Source organism: Carettochelys insculpta, chromosome 1, assembly GCF_033958435.1.
Source record: "Carettochelys insculpta isolate YL-2023 chromosome 1, ASM3395843v1, whole genome shotgun sequence".
Taxonomy (NCBI): Eukaryota; Metazoa; Chordata; order Testudines; family Carettochelyidae; genus Carettochelys; species Carettochelys insculpta.
The window spans coordinates 239,777,918-239,798,152 of record NC_134137.1 but is presented as its reverse complement, the minus strand read 5'-3'; the positions used below and the strand labels follow the sequence as shown (position 1 = coordinate 239,798,152).

At 38.6% G+C, this 20,235-nt stretch overlaps 1 protein-coding gene across 1 annotated transcript in view; it reads left to right on the top strand.

The window, feature by feature from the left end:
* The window catches only part of ANO2 (anoctamin 2), a 281,244-nt gene that overhangs the window by 66,546 nt on the left and 194,463 nt on the right, over window positions 1-20,235 (top strand). Inside the window, exons 7-9 of the mRNA XM_074983665.1 lie at window positions 7,360-7,415; window positions 8,423-8,464; window positions 17,632-17,696. Coding sequence (XP_074839766.1) covers window positions 7,360-7,415; window positions 8,423-8,464; window positions 17,632-17,696 — 163 coding nt within the window. The remainder of the gene's footprint in view (window positions 1-7,359; window positions 7,416-8,422; window positions 8,465-17,631; window positions 17,697-20,235) is intronic.

Sequence of the window (20,235 nt, the reverse complement as noted above, 5' to 3'; positions counted from 1 at the left end):
ATTACTATCTTTCCTGTGAGATGTTACATGAGCCATCTCTCTCCTCAAGCATATCTGAGTTCGATATATTCACATCCTAGGCATATTTTCATAAAGCATATGGAATGTTATATCACAGTGGCCAGTTTAGACTTTGACAAAATATTTTTCCTGTGTACTGATGTATCAGGTACAAGTTTAAGTGTGGTGCTGATGAAAACAAAAAGTCAGTAATGGAAATCTTCCCATTGCTTTTAGAGTAAAAAGCTAACACCCACTGAACGGAATTATTCTATCATAGTAAAAGAACATAGTAATAATATATGGGCAATCAAACAGTTCAGGCCCTACTGTTTCTAACAGAAAATTTAGGAGCCTGACAGTTATGTCGACATCAAATCAAATATATCAACTCCACATTGCAGCTATGGAGCATTCTCTTCAAGAATGTGACATGGAAAGTGTATGTAATAGAAAAAGAGAAAAATGTTGATAGAGATAATATCCAGACGAAAAGGATATGACTTGATCCCTATGGATCAGCCAGTGGGTAATCCCATTGCATTATTCTAGGAAGTATAATAACTCAAAACTCCAGGAGTATCCGCTGAGAAGGCAGACACAATCATAGAATCAGAGAACACTAGAACTGGAAGGGACATCATGAGGTAATCGAGTCCAGTCCCCTGCCCTCATGGCAGGACTAAGAACTATCTAGACCATCCTTGACAGATGTCTATCCAACCTGCTCTTAAATATCTCAGTGATGGAGGTTCCACAACCTCCCTCGGAAATTTATTCCAGTATTTAACCACGCTGACAGTTACGAAATTTTTCCTAGTGTCCACCCTAAACCTCCCTTGCTGCAGTTTATCCTCAGAGGCCAAGGAGAACAATTTTTCTCCGTTTTCCTGGTAACCCTCTTTTAGGTACTGGAAAACCGCTGTCACGTCCCCTCTAAGTTTTCTTTTTTCTAAACTAAATAAGCCCAGTTCTTTAAGTCTTCTCTCATAGCTCATGTTCTCTTGACCTTTAATCATTTTGTTGATCTTCTCTGGACCTTCTCCAATTTCTCCACGTCTTTCTTGAAATGTGGTGCCCAGAACTGGACACAGAACTCCAATTGAGGCCTAATGACCACTGAGTAGAGTGGATGAATGACTTCCCACGTCATGCTCTCAACATTCCTGTTAGTGCATCCCAGAAACAGGTTTGCTTTTTTTGCAACAGCATCACACAGTTGACTTATATTTAGCTTGTGGTCCAGTATGACCCCTAGATTCCTTTCTGCAGTACTCCTTCCGAGATGGTCATGTCCCATTTTGTATCTATGAAGCTGATTGTTCCTTCCTAAGTTGACTATGTTGCATTTGTCCTTATTAAACTTCATCCTGTTACCTCAGACCATTTCTGCAGTTTGTCCAGATCATTTTGAATTCTGACCCTACCCTCCAAAGCAGTTGAAACCCCTCCCAGCTTGGTATCATCTGCAAACTTAATAAGCGTACTTTTTCTGCCAATATCTAAATCGTCAATGAAGATATTGAATAGAACCCGTTCCAGAACAGATCCCTGTGGAACCCCACTTTTTATGCCCTTCCAGCGTGACAGTGAACCATTAATAACTATTTTCCGAGAATGGTTATCCAGCCAGTTTTGCACCCACCTTACAGTAGTCCCATCTAATTTGTATTTGCCTAGTTTATTGATAAGAAGATCATTTGAGACTGTATCAAATGTCTTACTAAAGTCTAGCTATGCCACATCCATTGCTTTTCCCATGTCCACAAGACTTGTTATCCTGTCAGGAATATCCTGATCCTGGCATTTGCATTCTCTTTCACCAAAGAATATCATGCAGGATCTTAAATGAAAGCAAGGCTGATGGTGGTGTGCTAAAAATATGTTCCTAGTATTTATATGAAGACAGAATTGAAAAACAGGATTTCCACCAGATGAAAGATGAATATTCACCCACTGCATCTAAAATAAGCATTGTAAGCCAAAACAATGGAAACCTATTCAAGGATAAAGTTGTGAAAAGAGATGCAAAAATAACAGGGAAGAAGAAGGATTTAGGAAAAACAAGCACTGGGGTGGAGAGAGAGAAGTTGAATTTTACCATCCCTGAGTACACATAATGAACTTGAAGGTTACAAGCGGAAGGCAAAGGGAAGGCAAGGTGATACCCCTTTGTCCCACACTTAGGAAGTAAATGGCCAGCATATTTACATTCATGAAAATAAGATCTCAGCCAGGCTTGGTGGAAATGCTGCAAAGGACATTTAGGGTGAGATCCTTTTTGTTTAGATAGAAGGTTAGTCTGTTAAGTTTAGTCTCTAGAAATGATGTTATGGTTTTCTAATCATCATCAACAACAACAGCAGCCACCATGGGCTCAGCGCCCGTTTGGTGTCTGATGCCTCTCATGCTTTTTCCTTCCATCTTTCCCCGTCCACTGCAGAGTGGCTTCTTTTCTGTAGACTAGATCCACACCAATCTATTATATCATGTACCCATTCTCTGTGGGGTCTGCCTCTCCAATTCAAACTCTCCATTATACCGAATACCAGGGTCTTGAATTTTTTTTCATTGTTCATTCTGCAAATATTCCCGAATAGCTGTAACTTCCATTGTATAACCTTCTGCAGTAGGTTCTCTTTCGGGTGTATCTTCCTATATAGTTCTTCATTGCTGACCTTCTGCATTCATCTTAGTCTCAGAATCTTTCTATAATAACTTCTCTTGAATGCTAATATTCTTCTCTTCGAATCTTTTGTTGTCACCAACGTCTCACATCCATGCAACATGCTGCTGAATACACACAGGGGTTTTAGCTTCATTCCTAAGCTAATTGCTTTGCTTTTCCAGATCTTATCCATCGCTTTAAAACTTGCTCTTGCTTTCTCTATTCTAGTTGGTATTTCCTTCTTACAGTCTAGATCACACATTCTGTTGCTCCCCAGATACACGAGCTTCTCTACATTCTCTAGTTCAGTCCCATGTACTCTGATCTTCCTTCCTACTTCCTTATCTCCAAATACCATTGTTTTTGTTTTACTGATGTTCATAATCAGTCCATAGCGCTTCCCATCCTCGTTTAGCACCTGCACCATTTTTGCCAGCTTCTGCTCATCCTCCTCAATAATAACTATATCATTTGCGAAACTCAAGTTGTTAATTCTTTTCCTGTGCACAGATATCCCTTCTACCTCTCCCTTGATCTTGTCCATCATGCTCTCTAGATGCATGATGAAGATACTAAATGATATTGGATCTCATTGTCTTGTACCTTTACTCATTCTAACCCAAATTCCCAACTCTCCACATGTTCTCACCACTGCCTCCGCATTGTCATTGATATAGTTCAACAACTGTATCAGTCTATTATCCACTCTCTACTACTCCAGCACCACCCCCATCACTTTCTGATCTATACTGTCAAATGCCTTCTGAAAATTGTTGAAGCAAGTGTAGATGTTCTTGTTCTTTCTTTGAGGTTTCTCCACTATCAATCTTAGTGCCAATATCTGCTGTATGGTACTTCTATCTCTCCTGAACCCTGCTTGCTCATCCGCTAGATGTTCTTCTATCTGTGATCTATCTAGTCTCTCCATCAGTATCATCATTGGCACCTTGCCTAGATGATTCGTTAGGCCAATCATTCTGTAGTTCTGGCAATCCAATGCACTTCCTTTTTTGCGTATTGTCACTAGTACAGATGTTGTTCATTCCTTAGGCGCCTTCCCTTCTTTCCATGCTATATTACATAGTTGGTGGATCATACTTTCTCTGCCATATTTAATCATCTCTCCTGTAATTTCCATGGCTCTTGTTGTTTTATAGTCATTTCTTTTATATGTAACCCTTTATTTCCCTTATCATCTTCACTTTCTCTTTCACGTTGAATTTGAAAAGTGAAGTTGATTTTTTCTATAAATATAACAGTGCTATGGTATCGTGCAAAGAGCAGCTGCTAAACTGAATCATTCAGGACAGTGTGTACACTTTTCATTTGGAGACTGTAGTTTTGGTATTTCTGTGAGTGGGTTGTAAATAAGAGTCTAGAACTATAGGAAATACTTCAGAGGGGAAAGTGTTGCACTTACTGTTACTCTTTAAGGTAAAATAAGGGCTGGCATAGCCCAGAGGAGTTTGCTTGCATGGCTTACATGGTGGTGGGTTCAGGGAGCTGACATCCAGTCAAGTACCTGCAAGGCTCCTTCTTGCTTGAGCTGGGATGATCAGGTGACTCTCAGTCCTAGGTACCAAAGGCCTATCACATGTCTTCATAGGCAGAATGGCTGGAGCACATTCATAAGTGTGACCAAATTATTCCGCATGCAACTTCTTTGAACTGCGTGGAGTTACATGATGCGTGGACAGCACACAGCTGTGTCTGTGGAGTGTGATACTTTAAACTGAGGTTAGATTTTAAAAGAAATATTTCAGACAATAAAGATAATAGGGACTGACCTTCCTCTCATATTGGTTTTACATCAAAGGAAGAGGAACTGTATTTACTTCAATGGCTATTCTGACTTTAGTGACATTACTCCTTATATAATCCTCTGTGGAAGTGGATTAATCTAGACCACTAAAAGGCACCTGGTGCAGAATAAGAGCATCCAGATGTGGTTATCATAGAGTAGTTATTGTCCTTTACATTCACACCCTAACTTAGACATAACATGATGTATGTATTTTATGAGGTGGATAGCACACTGTGTTAGAAAAGTGATGTTTATCTCTGGAGTCCCAGGTCCAAATTTTGCCTTTGGTCACAAGTGGTAATGATTCTGACTTGCTCATCCCACTTCATAATTCATCGCTATTCAGAGTCTCTGTTCAAGAGAGATCACAAACAACAGTGGCAGGAACGATGCATGTTAAGATTACAGCTGAGGGAAGGATTAATTTTTTAGATTGGTTACCAAATCAAAAAGTGTGGTTTGACCCTAAATGGATTTTTTTTTCAATTGGCCTTGCCAAAACAAAGCTCCTCTTTTTGTCTCACCCCTACAAACATTCTGGTTAAATAGAACAATTTGTTCAACCAAGTATGCTCAATAAGAAGCATTTTTTCTGGGTTTTTTTTTGTGTTCATGTGTGGGTTTTTATATATTTAAAAGGTAAAATAACTATATTTCAAAACATGATGCTATTTTAAATGAAAATCAAAATATTTCACTTAGAAAATGGCAGAATGAAATGTTTTGACTTTTATAAATTAGTCCATTTTTTTCTAGCTAAAACCAGTCACCAAATTTGACCTGACTTTTCAAATAGCTTTGGTTGACCCCAAACTGCATTTTTTTCAATTAATCAACTATTGTTTCTAAAAATGTTCATGCAGCTCTTATTAGGATTGAAGATTCTGGTTATTCCCTTCCCTCCAACACCACCAAAGTTTTATGCAGACTGAGCCCTATCTAGACAACCCTCAAACTCAACCAAACATTTGGGAAATGACCACTTTGGCTGGGTTGAATGAGATGAAAACATACAGCTGGATGTCACTTAATACTCACAAGTGACCCAGTTTAACTATTCAGTTTTACAGGTGTACAAAATTTGCTGCTGCTATCCAGGCCTGTGCTTGCTGTTTTTCAGTAAAAACAATGCTTTCTTCTAATTTTAATTTTAAATATGTTAAAAGCCATGCAAACCACCAGCTCTTCCCTATAATGGACTTGGTATATATCAAGTTTGAAGATTTAAAAATCATCCAATTTCCCAGTGACATCAATTAAAATAATCAGATTTTCTCTTTGTACAGGGGAGGAGGGAATGTAATACTCAATTAATTCCAAAAATGGATAGCAGAACTTTGCTGAAACTTTCCAGAATAATTCTCATTTGGCCATGGGCTATCTAAGAGGCCCAAAGACTAAATTTTGTAGGTAACTTTTTTCAGTGGAAGTAGAAAAATAAGGCTCTGAAATAGACTGACAGTCTTCATGTTAACTTCTGCGTTATCTCTATTTTGAAATAAGCTATTCCAGAATAGCTATTCTGAAATAGCTGTTCTGAAACCAGGCTGCTACATACAAAAATAGCACTTGTAAAATATTTCAAAATACGTGGTCTACACATGTAGATCTTATTTCAAAATAAAACAATTGAAATAGATGCTGTTAAGACAGGGGCCATGTCTATATTAAGGGCCCTTTAAAAATATCCAGCAGAGTGTCCACGCACAAATAGCATTCTTTCTATATTAAATTGAAAAAACACAGCGCTCCTTTTGAAAGTGCTCCTTCACTAGCATTTCAGTAAGAGCCCCTTCTTTTCTTTCGAAAGCTTCTTTCTAAGGAAAACATGTAGATCCTCCACAGGCCCTTTTTTTCGAAACAGCAGTCCTCACCGCACCTGATTCTTTGATTGCTGGCCCATTCTGTTGAAAGAAAGGGGGCTGTGTGGACATTTTCTTTTGAAAGAGCAGATCACTCTTCTGATCCACTTTTTTGTGTGTGGATGCTCTCTTTCAAAAGAGGTTCTTTTGGAAAAGATCTTCCAGAAGGACTACTTTTGAAAGATCACTGTAGTGTAGATGTAGCCAGGGAATATACTTATTTCAAAATAAGTGTTATCCCATGTCTTAACAGCATCTGTTCTGAAATAGGTCTTTTCAAATAGGTGCTATTACTTCTGTAAGGAGGTTAATGAAATTGCAACTAACTCACCCGCTATTTTGAATTTATTTTGAAATAGCTTGTGCATAGTGTTCATAGAGCTTCTTGCCCTTTTTCCCATCTAACTTCCCACCTGACATCTGCGTGTTCAATGGGAGTAAACAGATTCTCTTCTGGTGTAAATAATTTGCACAGAGCTGGGTCTGGAGAACACAGACCTAACTATTTCCCCCGAGCATTGCTGGGGGAAGACAACTCCAAACTGATGTTTGGGGTGGAGCTTACTCTTTGTTCCTTTAATGACACCATTCTTTATTCAGCTACAGTTTGGTTTAACATCCACCATTAACCTCTATTTTCTTACTTTAAAAGAGACAAAGGTAACTGGCAAGGAAGCAAGCAAACCAGGGGAAGGGGCAAGGAGGAGGGAAGCTCTCCTTGGCCATAGTAACAAACCATCTTACAGGGGAAAAAAAACCAGCATGGGGATCAGACTATTTTAAAAGTAACTCCTAGCTGAGCAGAAAGATACTGATTTCCCTGCTAAGTTAAAATTAATTTCCAGGACATTGATCTAATTTCTGACCTGGGCTCTTATTCAGCTTTAGATTATTCATTAGATTATTTTCAGTCATATATCTCAGTCCCTGCCACAGCTGACTAAAGTGAATACTTCGTAATAATCTCTTCCCATCCCCATTCATTATAAATAGATATTAACAATTTTTGTTTTATTTCTCTTTAGGTATTACTACATTAATAGCAAACAACGTCTATGATGCAGCATATCCTCTTCATGATGTACGTATACGCAACTTAAAATGTAAAATAAATCACTGTAACATCAGCTGTAAATGCTGTACCAACAATCAAGGGGTGGCAAACATCCATCTACACAGACAAACAAAAGCACAACTGCAGCTCTGGGGGACAAGCAAGAGGCACAGTTGGTGGTGAATGGCACAAGGGGCTAGCTGGAGGACTTGGGAGAAGCAGGGCGTGGTCACACAGCCGGGGGGCTGGAGAGAAACAGAGCTTTGAAGAAGAAATTGCTGGTCCTCTCCAGCTGTCCGCTTCCTCCTGCTCTTCCACAGTCCTCTGGCCTCTGCTTGTGCAACTCACCACCTCCTGGTGAGTGGGGGCTGGGTACAGCTTGTGGGGGGTGGGGGGAAGGGCGGCCAGAAGCTGGGGCTGGAGGCTGCCTGAGATGGTGTTGAGCTTGCAGAGGTGTGGCTGAGGGTGGGAGTGAGGGGCAGAAGAAAGTGGGGGGAGGGGGCAGCTGAGGTATGCTCAGAAGGCCTCTTTGGAATCTCTACCTACCTCTGCATTCTCCCCTAGTTAAACCTGCCTGTCCTGAAGCACCAGAATTGCATGTTAAACACAAAGCTATTTCTACTATTTTTCATTGTAAATATGCAGTATTTTAGCTGCATTGTGGATTAAATAGGGCTTTTGTGGGCTAGCCTTGGAGCCCAACTACCATTTATAACATTATTTCTATGGGAAAATGAATTCCAAGTTCCTAACAACTGACTTGCAAACAAACTTTTGGAAAGCAACCCATTTGTAAGTCGGGGACTTCCTGAACAGCCACTAGTAATTAGGTCTGTGTGAATAAAATATATCTACCAACATATGTGTTGTATATCATAATACTATAAAGTCTTAAATGAAATATATTCTGGCTGTAACTGAACAGTAAAAAATGATAGTGCAAAACAGATGAGCAAAAACACTACACTAAAATATTCTTTCTTTTATTACATTTTTCTGTTTATTCAGCACTTACCATTGGTTTGTTTCTGTAGGGTGAATATGAAAGCCAAAATGATGACATGAATGAAAGAAAGGTAAAATACTTTACATCATAAATACATTTTTGTGTTGGATTTGCATGCTCTGAACTACAGCTGTATGAATAATCCAAGAAAGCAGTTGCAAATAGTCATTTGAATTTTTTTTTCAAATTAATTTCATTGCAAACCTTCTGATTTATTTGCTTTGAACTTTCTTTCACACGGTTGATGGTTTATTCGCAAGAATGGCCACAAATTTTGGCAAGATTTGGATGAATTTAGCTAAATTCATGTGGCCACCTTAAAATTCCTTTAATTTTCCTCTTCCTGTTTAAAACAGTTCTAATCAGCCAATCAGGAAGCAAAAACATTGCCATGTAACAGAGATTATGAACAATGCAGCACAAACAGGCAATGATTATATAGATGAATAACCAAACTGATAGCCCTTAACTTTTATATCAATGTAGAATAACAAGTAAATTTGTAAAATATAAAATAGTTTTGCAGATAACTTGAACAAAAGATAGGCTGTGTCAAATTATTTATTCCCATTAGGGTACACAGATCTATCCTCTATGAATGAGAAATTGATAACTATGAGAAACTGAACCTACTCATATTATTGTTTTAAACATAAGTACTAGCTATTAGAAATGAGCTAATAGGAAACAAGGAGAGGGACAGAGACACAGACAAGGTAGCTTTAATAATAGAAAGCCTAAAATGTGACTTCATTCCTAATACACTGAACACATATTCTTGGTTACTAATACAGAATTTCATAAATATTTTTCAGCTAGTGGTTTTTCATAATGCTTTGTGTGACTTCTGTTTCATGAAGGATGCATTATAAATACTATTCATTTTCCAACACCCCACTCCCTTAATAATATTCCCATGAGATTAAGAAGTGTAGTAACCAAGTAATCCACTTCTTGTGATTATGAATGCATTTGAAACTAACCTTGAGTAAAATTTTTCAGTTTATTATTCCAGGGCTCTCAAAGCTTTGGTACTGAAGAGTTGAAAAACTTCATTTTCCTGGGAAGCTGTTTGTAATGATAGTAGTCAGCCACTAGATGTCTCTGTAATTCATATAGTTTCATTCAGGCTATGGTCCTTCCTTGGTAAACAAGGGAGACAAAGTTGGGAGTCAAACGTTGTAGAAGCCTGTTTGTTTGTCTATAATTCACAGCTATCTTTTATAACCACTTGTCATTTCCTTGAAGATCTGTGATTCTCTATATCAGGAGATTGTCTACAGTCACTTATTACAGTCTCTCATAGCTAAATGAATGAATTATCATTGGTATCAGCTCTAAGGGCAGTTGCAGAGTTTATGCCAGACCATACTAGACAGATCTTCCAGCTATAAGAAGAATGCTAAAATAGCAGTTAGGCAATAAGGACAAATTGGATAATGTGGCAAATGGGAAAAGAGGATCTAAAATATAAAGGTCTGGAAAAACAGTCATCTTTTAAGGTACATTTTGTGCTGTTTTCTTTTTATCCTGCCTATTATGCCCTGTTATGAAGTGTTAAGCATTAAAAACATAAAAGGTTCTTTCCAGAATACTGCATTGATTATTCACATATGTCTCGGCTGTGTAGCCATAGAATCTGCTGTAGTATTTCTATGTATAACATCATCTGTTTTCTATCTGAATCTAATAGTCTCAGTGTTTAATTTCCTGAAAAACACTGATCAGATTTAAAGGAAGGGGGACATTTCTGAGCTATTTTCTTCCCCTTTTTGTTTTGTCCCCTTTAATGCTTCTTCCATTTTATTGCCTGTAGAATAACCCCAAATAATGGTGAACTTAACCTGTCTGAGTTATTTTTTCCTTATAAGGCAGTCATAGTAATTAAGATTTATGTAGCAGCTCATAAAGTAAAAAGTTAATCCTAATTAACCCTCCTTGGGGTCTCTGTGGGGAAAATGCCCCGTGAAACAATGCGTTAGTGACTGGTTGTTGAGAATCAGAAAACTACATTTGGTGTAACACACGTTCTGCCTATGGCTAGTCAGAAGAGCAAAGGAATTTTGCTGTTCCAGTGAGGTGTCTGCTAAAGGGAATGCTATGGGTAAGGAACCTACTGCACAGCAGCATCGTAGTCACTTACATAAGGAGAAGGATTAGTGGTCTGATCTCTTTTAAAGCTCCTACCCATTATCATGACTAGCATCTCCATTGCTACTACTACCATTTATGCTGAAAAATGTCACAGATCCCTTTTACAAGGAGCTGCAAAGTCTTTGTGGGAAATAAACTCCCATTTATCCAACATAACATCCGTAGAATATTAGAAATGATTGAAAGGTATTGTGATCTACCTGTGGAAAGTACGATAGTTGACTGAAGCTGTAGAAATACAGGTGGTAAACCATGAGATTAGAAAGCTCTATTGAGACTTACATAATTTTTGTACAATCACACAGAAGTATTTCAGATTAAACCGCGTTTTGTAAATTTCACTCTTAACCATTTTTCTTGCACTGACAGGGCCAGTCCTTCAATTTCACAGCCTTTGAGACCTTCAAGATAATCTAATCTGAGTTCTTGAAATAACTGTGGTTGAATTGGATCACAATTTGTTTTGTTTGCTCTCTCCTTTTTTTATTTTAAGAAAGACATCCATTATCTATTTACATTTTGAAATTAGTTCTTGGTTGAAGTGTTTAATTACCATTCGGGTTTGATTTAGTGTTCCGCAGACAAGTTAAATGGACTTACTTATAGGTTGGATAGCTTGCAAAATCCATGAACTTAAAAATGAATGTTGTGGAATGTTCACCTGGAGTGGATTTTAAATTGGCAATGTGAGTTTTCCAATTAAAAAATGAATATGGGATCAGTACTATAAGGTACTGAAGACCTGGAGTATGCACTGAAGGAAATAGAGTTGACAGAATGGGGGAAATAACTGTTTTATCTAATTTTTGAAAAGTTTGAAAAGTGGGAAAAATCATTTTGGAGGAGAAATTGAATTTTTATGAAATATATGGAAAATTGAAAAATATAAAATATTTTGTGTTACATATAACATTTTGGCCTAGTTTGAGCATTTTTACATATTTTCATTCTTTAAAAATAAAAGAAATATAAAACCAAATATCACTGGAATGGCAAAACAAAACATTTTGACTTTTTTGGATTTTTTTATTTTTTCTGTAAGAACAGTTTGGCAAAACTGGCACAAAGTAGCAAAACATTTTGGTGTTGCATTTTTCAAAAAGAAAGTTTTGGTAGAAGAATTTCACCCATCTCTCATTGAGTATCTCTCACCCTATGGTAATGCTAGGCAGTTTGCAGGATTGTACTCTATGAGAATAGTAGTCACCTATGCCACATCTTCCACTCATTGAAAGTCATTTCTAAAGTCCTACAAATATGAAACATTTAGCCAGTCCCTCAGCTGGTGTACAATGGAGTAACTCTGTTTAATTCAAGGGTGGCATGTCATTACAACTGCTGACAGACTTCTCTTTTGTGAAAGTATTTTCAAAATCTGGGTCTAAGTTAAACAGTTCCCCAATTATTTGTTTAAGTCTTTAATAAAGTAGCTAGAAAATATTATCAGGGGAAAAAAATCAACAGATTGGCAGTTAAAGGATCTGAAACCACTTTTAACTGCTTTCTTTAAACTGGTCAACTTTCAAATTCATGTTGTCCCTTTTGATTTGGCAAATGTAAAGAATTTGCATTCTTTCAATTTAATAAACAATGTACTTGCTTTGTGCTCAGAATTGCCCAAAATGAGGGAAGGAACAGGCCCAACCATTGCTAAGTAATTACGACATTATAAAGATATAAAGTTATTGGGCTAGATTTCAAATTCTTGTATGTTAACATAGCTCTGCTGTTCAATAAAATGTACCATTATATTATTAAATGTATTATTAATAAATTTACATTAGATGTGCATGCTGCATTACGGAAAGGCATGATATTTTTCAGTGCAAAGGAGTTAACAATCTCATCCTGCAATTTAGAGCTTTAAAAGTGTATTCATGTAACTACGGAAGGCCTCAACAAAGTCATTGCAAAGGTCAAGCTTCCATGCTAGTGGAAGCTGAACTGGTCAGAACATGAAATTTTGTCCCCATGTGGAATTTTGTCTTTTTGATGGAAAAAAATCAAACTCCAAAACTTTCAGAAGGAAAACCAGCAAATATTAAGTAGAAATACCTCTATGGTACCTTGTGGGAGTTTTAGTTCAGTTGCCTCATATCTTCATTTTCTTCTCTGGGCCAGGTCCTCCTGTTGGACCGCTTCATAGATGTGGCACCAGTTTCTACTTTTTTTCCTGAACAGCTCTGCTGCATTATGGAACCACCATAGCCATTGTGCATCAGGAGAAATATCCAGTTGGATAGTCCAGCCTATAAAAGAGAGAGAGAATGTGAGGCTTCAGAACTACACTGCTGAGAAGGCAGTGCTGAGCAATCAGTTTTTTTCCCGATTTTGGCTGAAAACTAATTTAAAAAAATGATTTTTTCCCCATGGAAAGGAGACATATTGTAAAATATTTCTTTTACTTGAAAATCTAATTCTCTGTGAAGAAACCAACATTTCTGATGGAAAAATTTCAACAAGTCTTAAGTGGAAGCAAGTATAGGGTGAGGTTCTAAATTACAGAGTTTAGGAGAATAAGGGATATAAGAGCAGAATTAGCCTGCTAAACTCAGGGTTGTGAATTCAATCCTTGAGGAGGCCATTTAGGGATCTGAGACAAATAAATTAAAAAAAAAATAGTCAGGGATCATGTGTGGTTCTACCAAGAGGCCAGAGGATTGGACTTGATGAGCTTTCAAAGTCCCATCCAGTTCCATGAGATAGGTATATCTCCATATTGCATTATGAGCTATGCTTATTCTTACATGTATAACTCTGCCTACATTTGTCATTTCATGACTAGCTGAGTCATGCACACATATGGAGAACAGCCTAATTTCAAGGAAACATAGGATTTGCCATGCAATTGGCCTACTTAGTGCAGAATCCTGCACTCTGAGGCTGCTTCTACATGTGCATCTTAATAAACAGCCTGAAATATGCTAATGACGCATGGAAGCAAATTCCCCATGCCTCATTAGCATAAGGTCACATGATTTGGCGTCCGGAAGACGCTCTTCCAGACTCCAGATCATGTGACCTTATGCTAATGAGGCACAGGGAATTTGCATCCATGCCTCATTAGCATATTTTGGGCTGTTTATTTTGTGTAGAAACAGCCTGAGAGTGGCCAGGACTAGATACTTTAGATGCAGTTGGGGAATATTTTCTTCGCATTACATACTGTTTGTCCTGTGCTTGTGTCTTCAGTTTTTCCAAGAAGGAGTCCTATGTATTGTAACTGTGAATATTCCTTTTATTCCTAATTGTTGGATCTTTTTTTGTGAATCCTAATATATTTTGAACCTCAATGATCGGTTGGTGCAATGACTCTCACTTTTTCTGCAGTGTGTAACAATATCATTTTTATTAGATGTTAAATTGTTGCTTTTAGTCTTCCTGGACTGTCCTCTTGTTTGTGTTATGAGAGAGGATAAACAAGATTTACCTTCTCCATAAAATACAGTATTTTGTATAACTGTGTTGCCCCTGGACCCCTTTTATTTCTGCCATTAAAAAATTACCTAAATTAACCACAGTCTTTTGGATGATATATTGGATAAAAACAATGCAGTCTTGGTGACCCCACACATGTACAAGTCCTGGATTTTTCTCAAAAAAGTGTGTTCTACAGTGCCCAGCTATCTCTGTGACCGTCCAAATATATTAGGTCTGTTGCTTTTCTAAGGAGATCGAGACATAATAGCTTCCTACCTTAAATGGAGTTTATACAAATAACTCCCAAATCTGAATTAGTTGTGCTTAAAGAATATAATACATTTATTTAGCTACAAAGAGAGACATTTTAAGCAGAGTCCTTGGAACCGTTTGCATAGTGGGGGGTGTTGGGAGCCATCCAACCAAACTGCAAACCACATGTGTGATGGAAACCACTTCAAGCCAGGGGATTTACCCACAAGCAGCTGTACCTGTGGATGCGCAAGTAAATAAAGCGTCTAGCAGCCTGCCAGGGGCTAACCCTGGCAACTTGCATCTGGCCCATGGGATGCTTCTTGCCTACCCCTGGAGTAGTAAACAAAGTATGACATAACATAATGGACAACGAGTGGGGTGGGGAGAAGTAGTATGTATAACTATTACTCTCCCTCTTCCCTGCACTTCAGCTTAAATCTCTGCTGAAGCGAAGGCCAGCAGGGTGTTAGGCATAGTTAAACCTCAGAGGTATGATATACAAAAATGCTCCGAATGACCTGTTAATAGCAGTTGCCGGCTTCAAAATATGAAGCAATTGCTTAATAAACAAAACAGATATTTAATACACATAAACATTGAAAATATTTGGAATGCTTCCAAAAAACTTTTAAACCAAAGCTAATAAGTATGTAGATGTTTTTAATCCAGATTTCCACACTTTACAGCTGTTACATATACTCCATATCCTAATATGTTTAGTCTTGGAATTATAAGATTTTTTTTGTAACTGAATGTTGTTAAATGTCAATTTCACCAGACATATGTAAATCAATGGAAAATATTTCCTTTGATAATAAATGAAATTGACAGGCACACTAAGCAAAATGATGCTTGAGAACTTACTAGTTCTCGATTTAAGGATATTTACTCTGGATATTTTAACGTGATATTGACAGTGTGTTTTAATGGTTTTTGAATTTCAATGTCTATTGTTATTATAGCCTAACATGTCATTATTTACCCAACAGTGAAAATTTAAATAGATAAAAATAAAAAGTGCTTAAAATTAAACGGTGATATTATCTGTTGAAATTATTTAAAAGAAATTAGAGTTCAAACCAATTCTGTTAAGCTTAAATGCATTTCATTGAAATATTTCCATGAGACGTGTACAGATACATTCTTCTCTGGGCTTTTTATGAAGACATTTTCTCAGTTTCTAGCGTGTGGTCTCAAATGCAGGTATATGTCCCCTGGATTCTCCAGACATGAGGAGAATGTTGCTTAGGAGAATGTCCATCCAACTCTCAGACTTTCCTCAGCAAAATTAGAAAGTTCCTCCAAGACAACAGCAATTATAATGCCCAAGCCAATGGGCAACTCTCTTCTCAGTTTCAAGCAAAAGCAGACATCTGCATCCCCAAATCCAAATTGGTGCAGGTTCTAAGCCACCTCTCTTGGTGCATCATTAATCATTTGATAGATCAGAGGGCCGTCTCCCACTATGGCTATGTCTACACTAGCCCCAATAGCATGGCCATTTCGAAGTTTACTAATGAAGCACTGAAATACATATTCAGCGCCTCATTAGCATGTGGGCGGCCGCGGCACTTCGAAATTGATGCGGCTCGCCGCCGCGCAGCTTGTTCAGACGGGGCTCCTTTTCGAAAGGACCCCACGTACTTCGAAGTCCCCTTATTCCCATCTGCTCATAAAAATAAGGGGACTTCGAAGTAGGCAGGGTCCTTTCGAAAAGGAGCCCCGTCTGGATGAGCCATGCGGCAGCGAGCCGCGTCAATTTCGAAGTGCCGTGGCCGCCCGCATGCTAATGAGGTGCTGAATATGTATTTCAGCGCTTCATTAGTAAACTTCGAAATGGCCATTTGCATGGCCATTTTGAAGTTTGGGGCTAGTGTAGACACGGCCTATAGGTTGAGCGTCTCTAGTCTGGAAAACTCTGGTCTGGCAACATCCGAAATCTACCATGATTTTAGTTAACTGGATAATCACTTATCATGTATGTGGCCAAGTTTCCCATGGTCCTATAAAGTTTGTTTCCAGCCACAAGTCCTGGAGCTCAGTGTTCTGTGCTCTTATTTAGGTGTAATGTACCCCTAAATGTCTTCTAAGAGCCCAGTAAGCACTGGACGTATCGGTAATGCTGCTAGACAATATTGACTTCCTGTGGTCAAGTAAATGCTATCATTTGGCACCCATCAGGTCACGAGGGTGCCAGACTAGAGAGGTTCAACCTGTACCTTATTTATAGCTTTTTAATCTTGGAGTTCTGATTTGCTTTCAGCTTTCAGATGGTGAGTATTTGGAACCTGTGAAATGGCTTACCCTCAATGGACACCCTGGCTATGGTCACCCTAATGAGTTTTGCCAGCAAAACCCCAGTTTTGTCAACAAAACTCATGAAGCGTCCACACACAAAATGGGATTTGTCAGAAGTATCTGGACAAAACACAGCACTTTTGCTGGCAGTGTTTTTCCTCAAAGCTTTGAGGCATAACGCTGCTCTTTACAGATTCTGTAGATAAAAAAGCTGTGTGGATGCTCGGGGGGAACTTATCTCAACAGACAGGGCATCCACAACAATGGGCAGCCCTGTCTGCTGTGCTTCCGGGTGCCTGTTTTGTTGAGAGAGTAGCCAAGCAGTCCAGCTGCTTTGTCAAGATAGCTGAGAACTATTCTGATTGGCTTTTGTGTGTGGCTACACTCTGTCAACAGAAGTTTTGTCAGGAAACCTCTCCCAACAGTGACTTCTGTTGACAGTGTGCTGTAGTGTAACTGTAGCCCTTCTGTGTAGCCTCAGAGACAGCTTCTGAGCCTAGTACTGCATCCACGCTAGGGGGCTGCCATGCAGAAAGTTCAGTTCAAAATCCATCAAATTCCATAGTGTGAGCATTACAATAACATTCTCCATTTTTTTTCCACAAGAAACAGGTCATATGGCATTTTTGAAAGAAGTCAAAGTGGGGCTAAACTCTACTCATATTTAAGTTAAGTGTGGGAGGCAAGGGAGTGTAATTTATTTTACTGGGACCAAGATGAATATGCTGAGTGCTTTTAAAAATCCCACTGACAACAATAAGTAAATTAGGGCCCAATCCAATTTATTTGACTTCAGTGGGAGGTAGAGCCATCCCCTATTTTTAAATTTCCGATTCTTTCTTTATTCCTGTTTTTAATCACTTATATGAATTTTGGTCAAACCTGTGAACCACTGAATTAAAACCATTGTGTAGCACTTTGAGATGCTTTTCTGTTGCCTGAAATCCAGAAACACTAATTGATAATGAGATCCTGATGTAAAATGTTATGGCATACAAACTGTAGCAGCATAATACTGATCTGGAAGGTACAAAAGCTCACATTTAAAATGCTGTAGCTCAATTGTGAACAGTTGTTTTAAGTTAATTTTCTGTGTTTCTTTTCATTTAGTTGTTGTATCGAGAATGGGCAAGATATGGAGTGTTTTACAAGTATCAGCCTATAGACCTCATAAGGTAATATCTGTGATGAAAACAGTGTGGGGGCAGAATCTCAATGGGGGTTAATCATCAATAATCTCTTCTTTCTCCCCTTCTCCCATCTTTTTCCCAAGGCGGAGCTCTCCCCTCTAGAGCCATGGAGATAAATTTTGCAATGCTTTACTATTACTCAAAGTGGTTTGCACATGGTGTATAAATACATGCAGCATTTGACTTCATGTATCATTTGGACAAAGGCTCTTGGCTCTAGAGTGCAAACTTTTAGGTACAGTTGTTTATTTCTGACCTGATATTCTCTACCTGTTCTCTGAGAAGTGGTTATTTTTCTTTGCAGAAACCCAGCATTATTTTTTGGGGGATCATCCTACAGGCCAGATGGAATCTGAAAGCTATTGGCCTTTGTTTTCAGTGGTGAGAGAGATAAAAATCTCTGCTTGCTGACAGGCATTTTTCCTCTGCAGAAGATGCCCTCAGTACCATCAGCAGTTTGTACTCCTTAGATGTGATTTTTCACAAGTAACCAAGCTCAGACCCTCAGAAGGATTTAAGTACCGAACTCCCTTTGATTTCAATACCTAAATACCTTTGCGGCTCTAAGTGACTTAGCATCTCAAGTCCTTTGAAAGTCAATGAGGCTTGTATTTTTAAAACTCCCATCCTTAACCTCCATGAATTTATGCCCTTGGGAATCTTTGGGAGTAATGTTAAAGAGGCACCAGAACTCAAAGGAGTGGGGTGTCAGACGGGTGAGATGCCTTGCAGCTCTGGAGGGACTTTACCCTTACAGCACATTCCAACATGGCACTGCCAACCCTGCAGAAAAACAGATCTGTCAGGGGGAATTTTGCTCCAATTGGAGAGAGAGATGCAGTATGGGAAGAACCCTTCAAATTCCCTGAAAATCCTTGGGCACTCCTAACTGAAAATTTGAAAGAGTTATTGTCTATGGTAAGCCTCATGGAACCATAACACTTCCCCTTTCTCCCTCCACAGCAATTTTAGGTTACTGTAATTACAGGGCTGTTGCCTACTTGTATTGACCTCCTCTCTGGCTTGCCCTCCTTTGGAATATGAATAGTGCAGTGTGTGGTCCGCATACATAAACTAGGATGCTAATGAACGTTATACTCCCACATGCCACAACCCACTCTCCTTCATAAGAGAGGGTCTTCATTTGGCCCATAGAAATTGCCCTTAAATCTTTAAAACGAAACAGTTATTGCTTTGCTGCATGAGTCCATTTGGTCGTCATGTGCTACTTGCATCACAGAACTGTGGTATCTAAAGAACCAGCTAGGACTGGGCAGGTCTGATAAACAGTATGACCAAATGCCAGCTTTTTAAAAAGTCTTGAGATTTGCTTAAAACCCATTAGATTTCTTGGGGGGAAAAAAAAAGAAAAGAAAAGAAAAAAGCAAACAATTAAGTCTGCTAACTTTAAGTTCTCTTCCTTTGTCTTCTGTTGTTTTTTTTTTTAAGCTTTTCTCTGACACCACCAGAACAACAAAGTTACGTCGTTGTTCATTTTAGTTAAATGTGGTATCCTCATGTTCTCACAGGACTCTAGGAGCTGGGACTTTAAGAAAAATACCATATATTATGAGACTTGATAAATTACAACATTTGGCAACAATGCTTTTAGTACCCCTATCATGTTGGACATCAATATTTCCTGTTTATAAATTTTGTGTATGCTTCTTCTGGGGAGCTACAAATCCTTATGTTAGCCACTAGATGGTATCTTGTTTGGCAATAAATGCCTAGTACAGCAAATGCTGCTTACAATGTCGTATGAAAGAATGTGATGCATCCAGCTAACTTAGCACTTGAAGCAAAATTCACAATATGAAGAGGACAAAGATTGAATGTGAAATGACTAATGAAACTTAGGACACAGTGAGGATTTTCTTAGTGTTATGAAGAGAGAAATCGGTGCATGGGTTTAATGTGGGCCTCTGGGGACCTAGCTGATGTAACTTATAGTGTAAGACGGGGTGCAAGTGGGATCAGAAAAGAGGCATCCAAGGCTAAATAGTACAGCTTTCACTGTTCTGGCATTTAGTGAGTGTGCAAAGCCCAGGTACGTTCCACACCAGTGAGGCAGGAGGCAGTGTGCTAGGACAGGCGACTAACAGGAAATGTGAGCGCAAGTAGATAGAAAAGAGCACTAGATGGCATGTCCATCGGTCCAGAGCAAAGGCTTATTCACTGTAAAATACTAAGAAGGAAGATTAAGGCTCCATTATAGGAGATTGTACAGCTGAGTGTAGGAAGAGAAGGCAACACACCATGATCTAAATTAACTTCTTATACTCCTTATATCAGGATTCCTTTTCTGGGGAAAAGAGAATTACTGAAACCAACAGCTAAATCGCTTTCTCCCTCCCCAGACAACCTTCATGGGCTCAGCAGGGAAATCATTTCTTCCAGCCTGGATGTTGGTTTGTGATTTGTTTGCAACAACAATTTAGAGGTGAGGCTTTTGTGACATCCAGATGAGGAAGAGTAGGAAGGAAAAGCTGGGGAAATTTCTGGATGTTATGGTGCAGGTGCC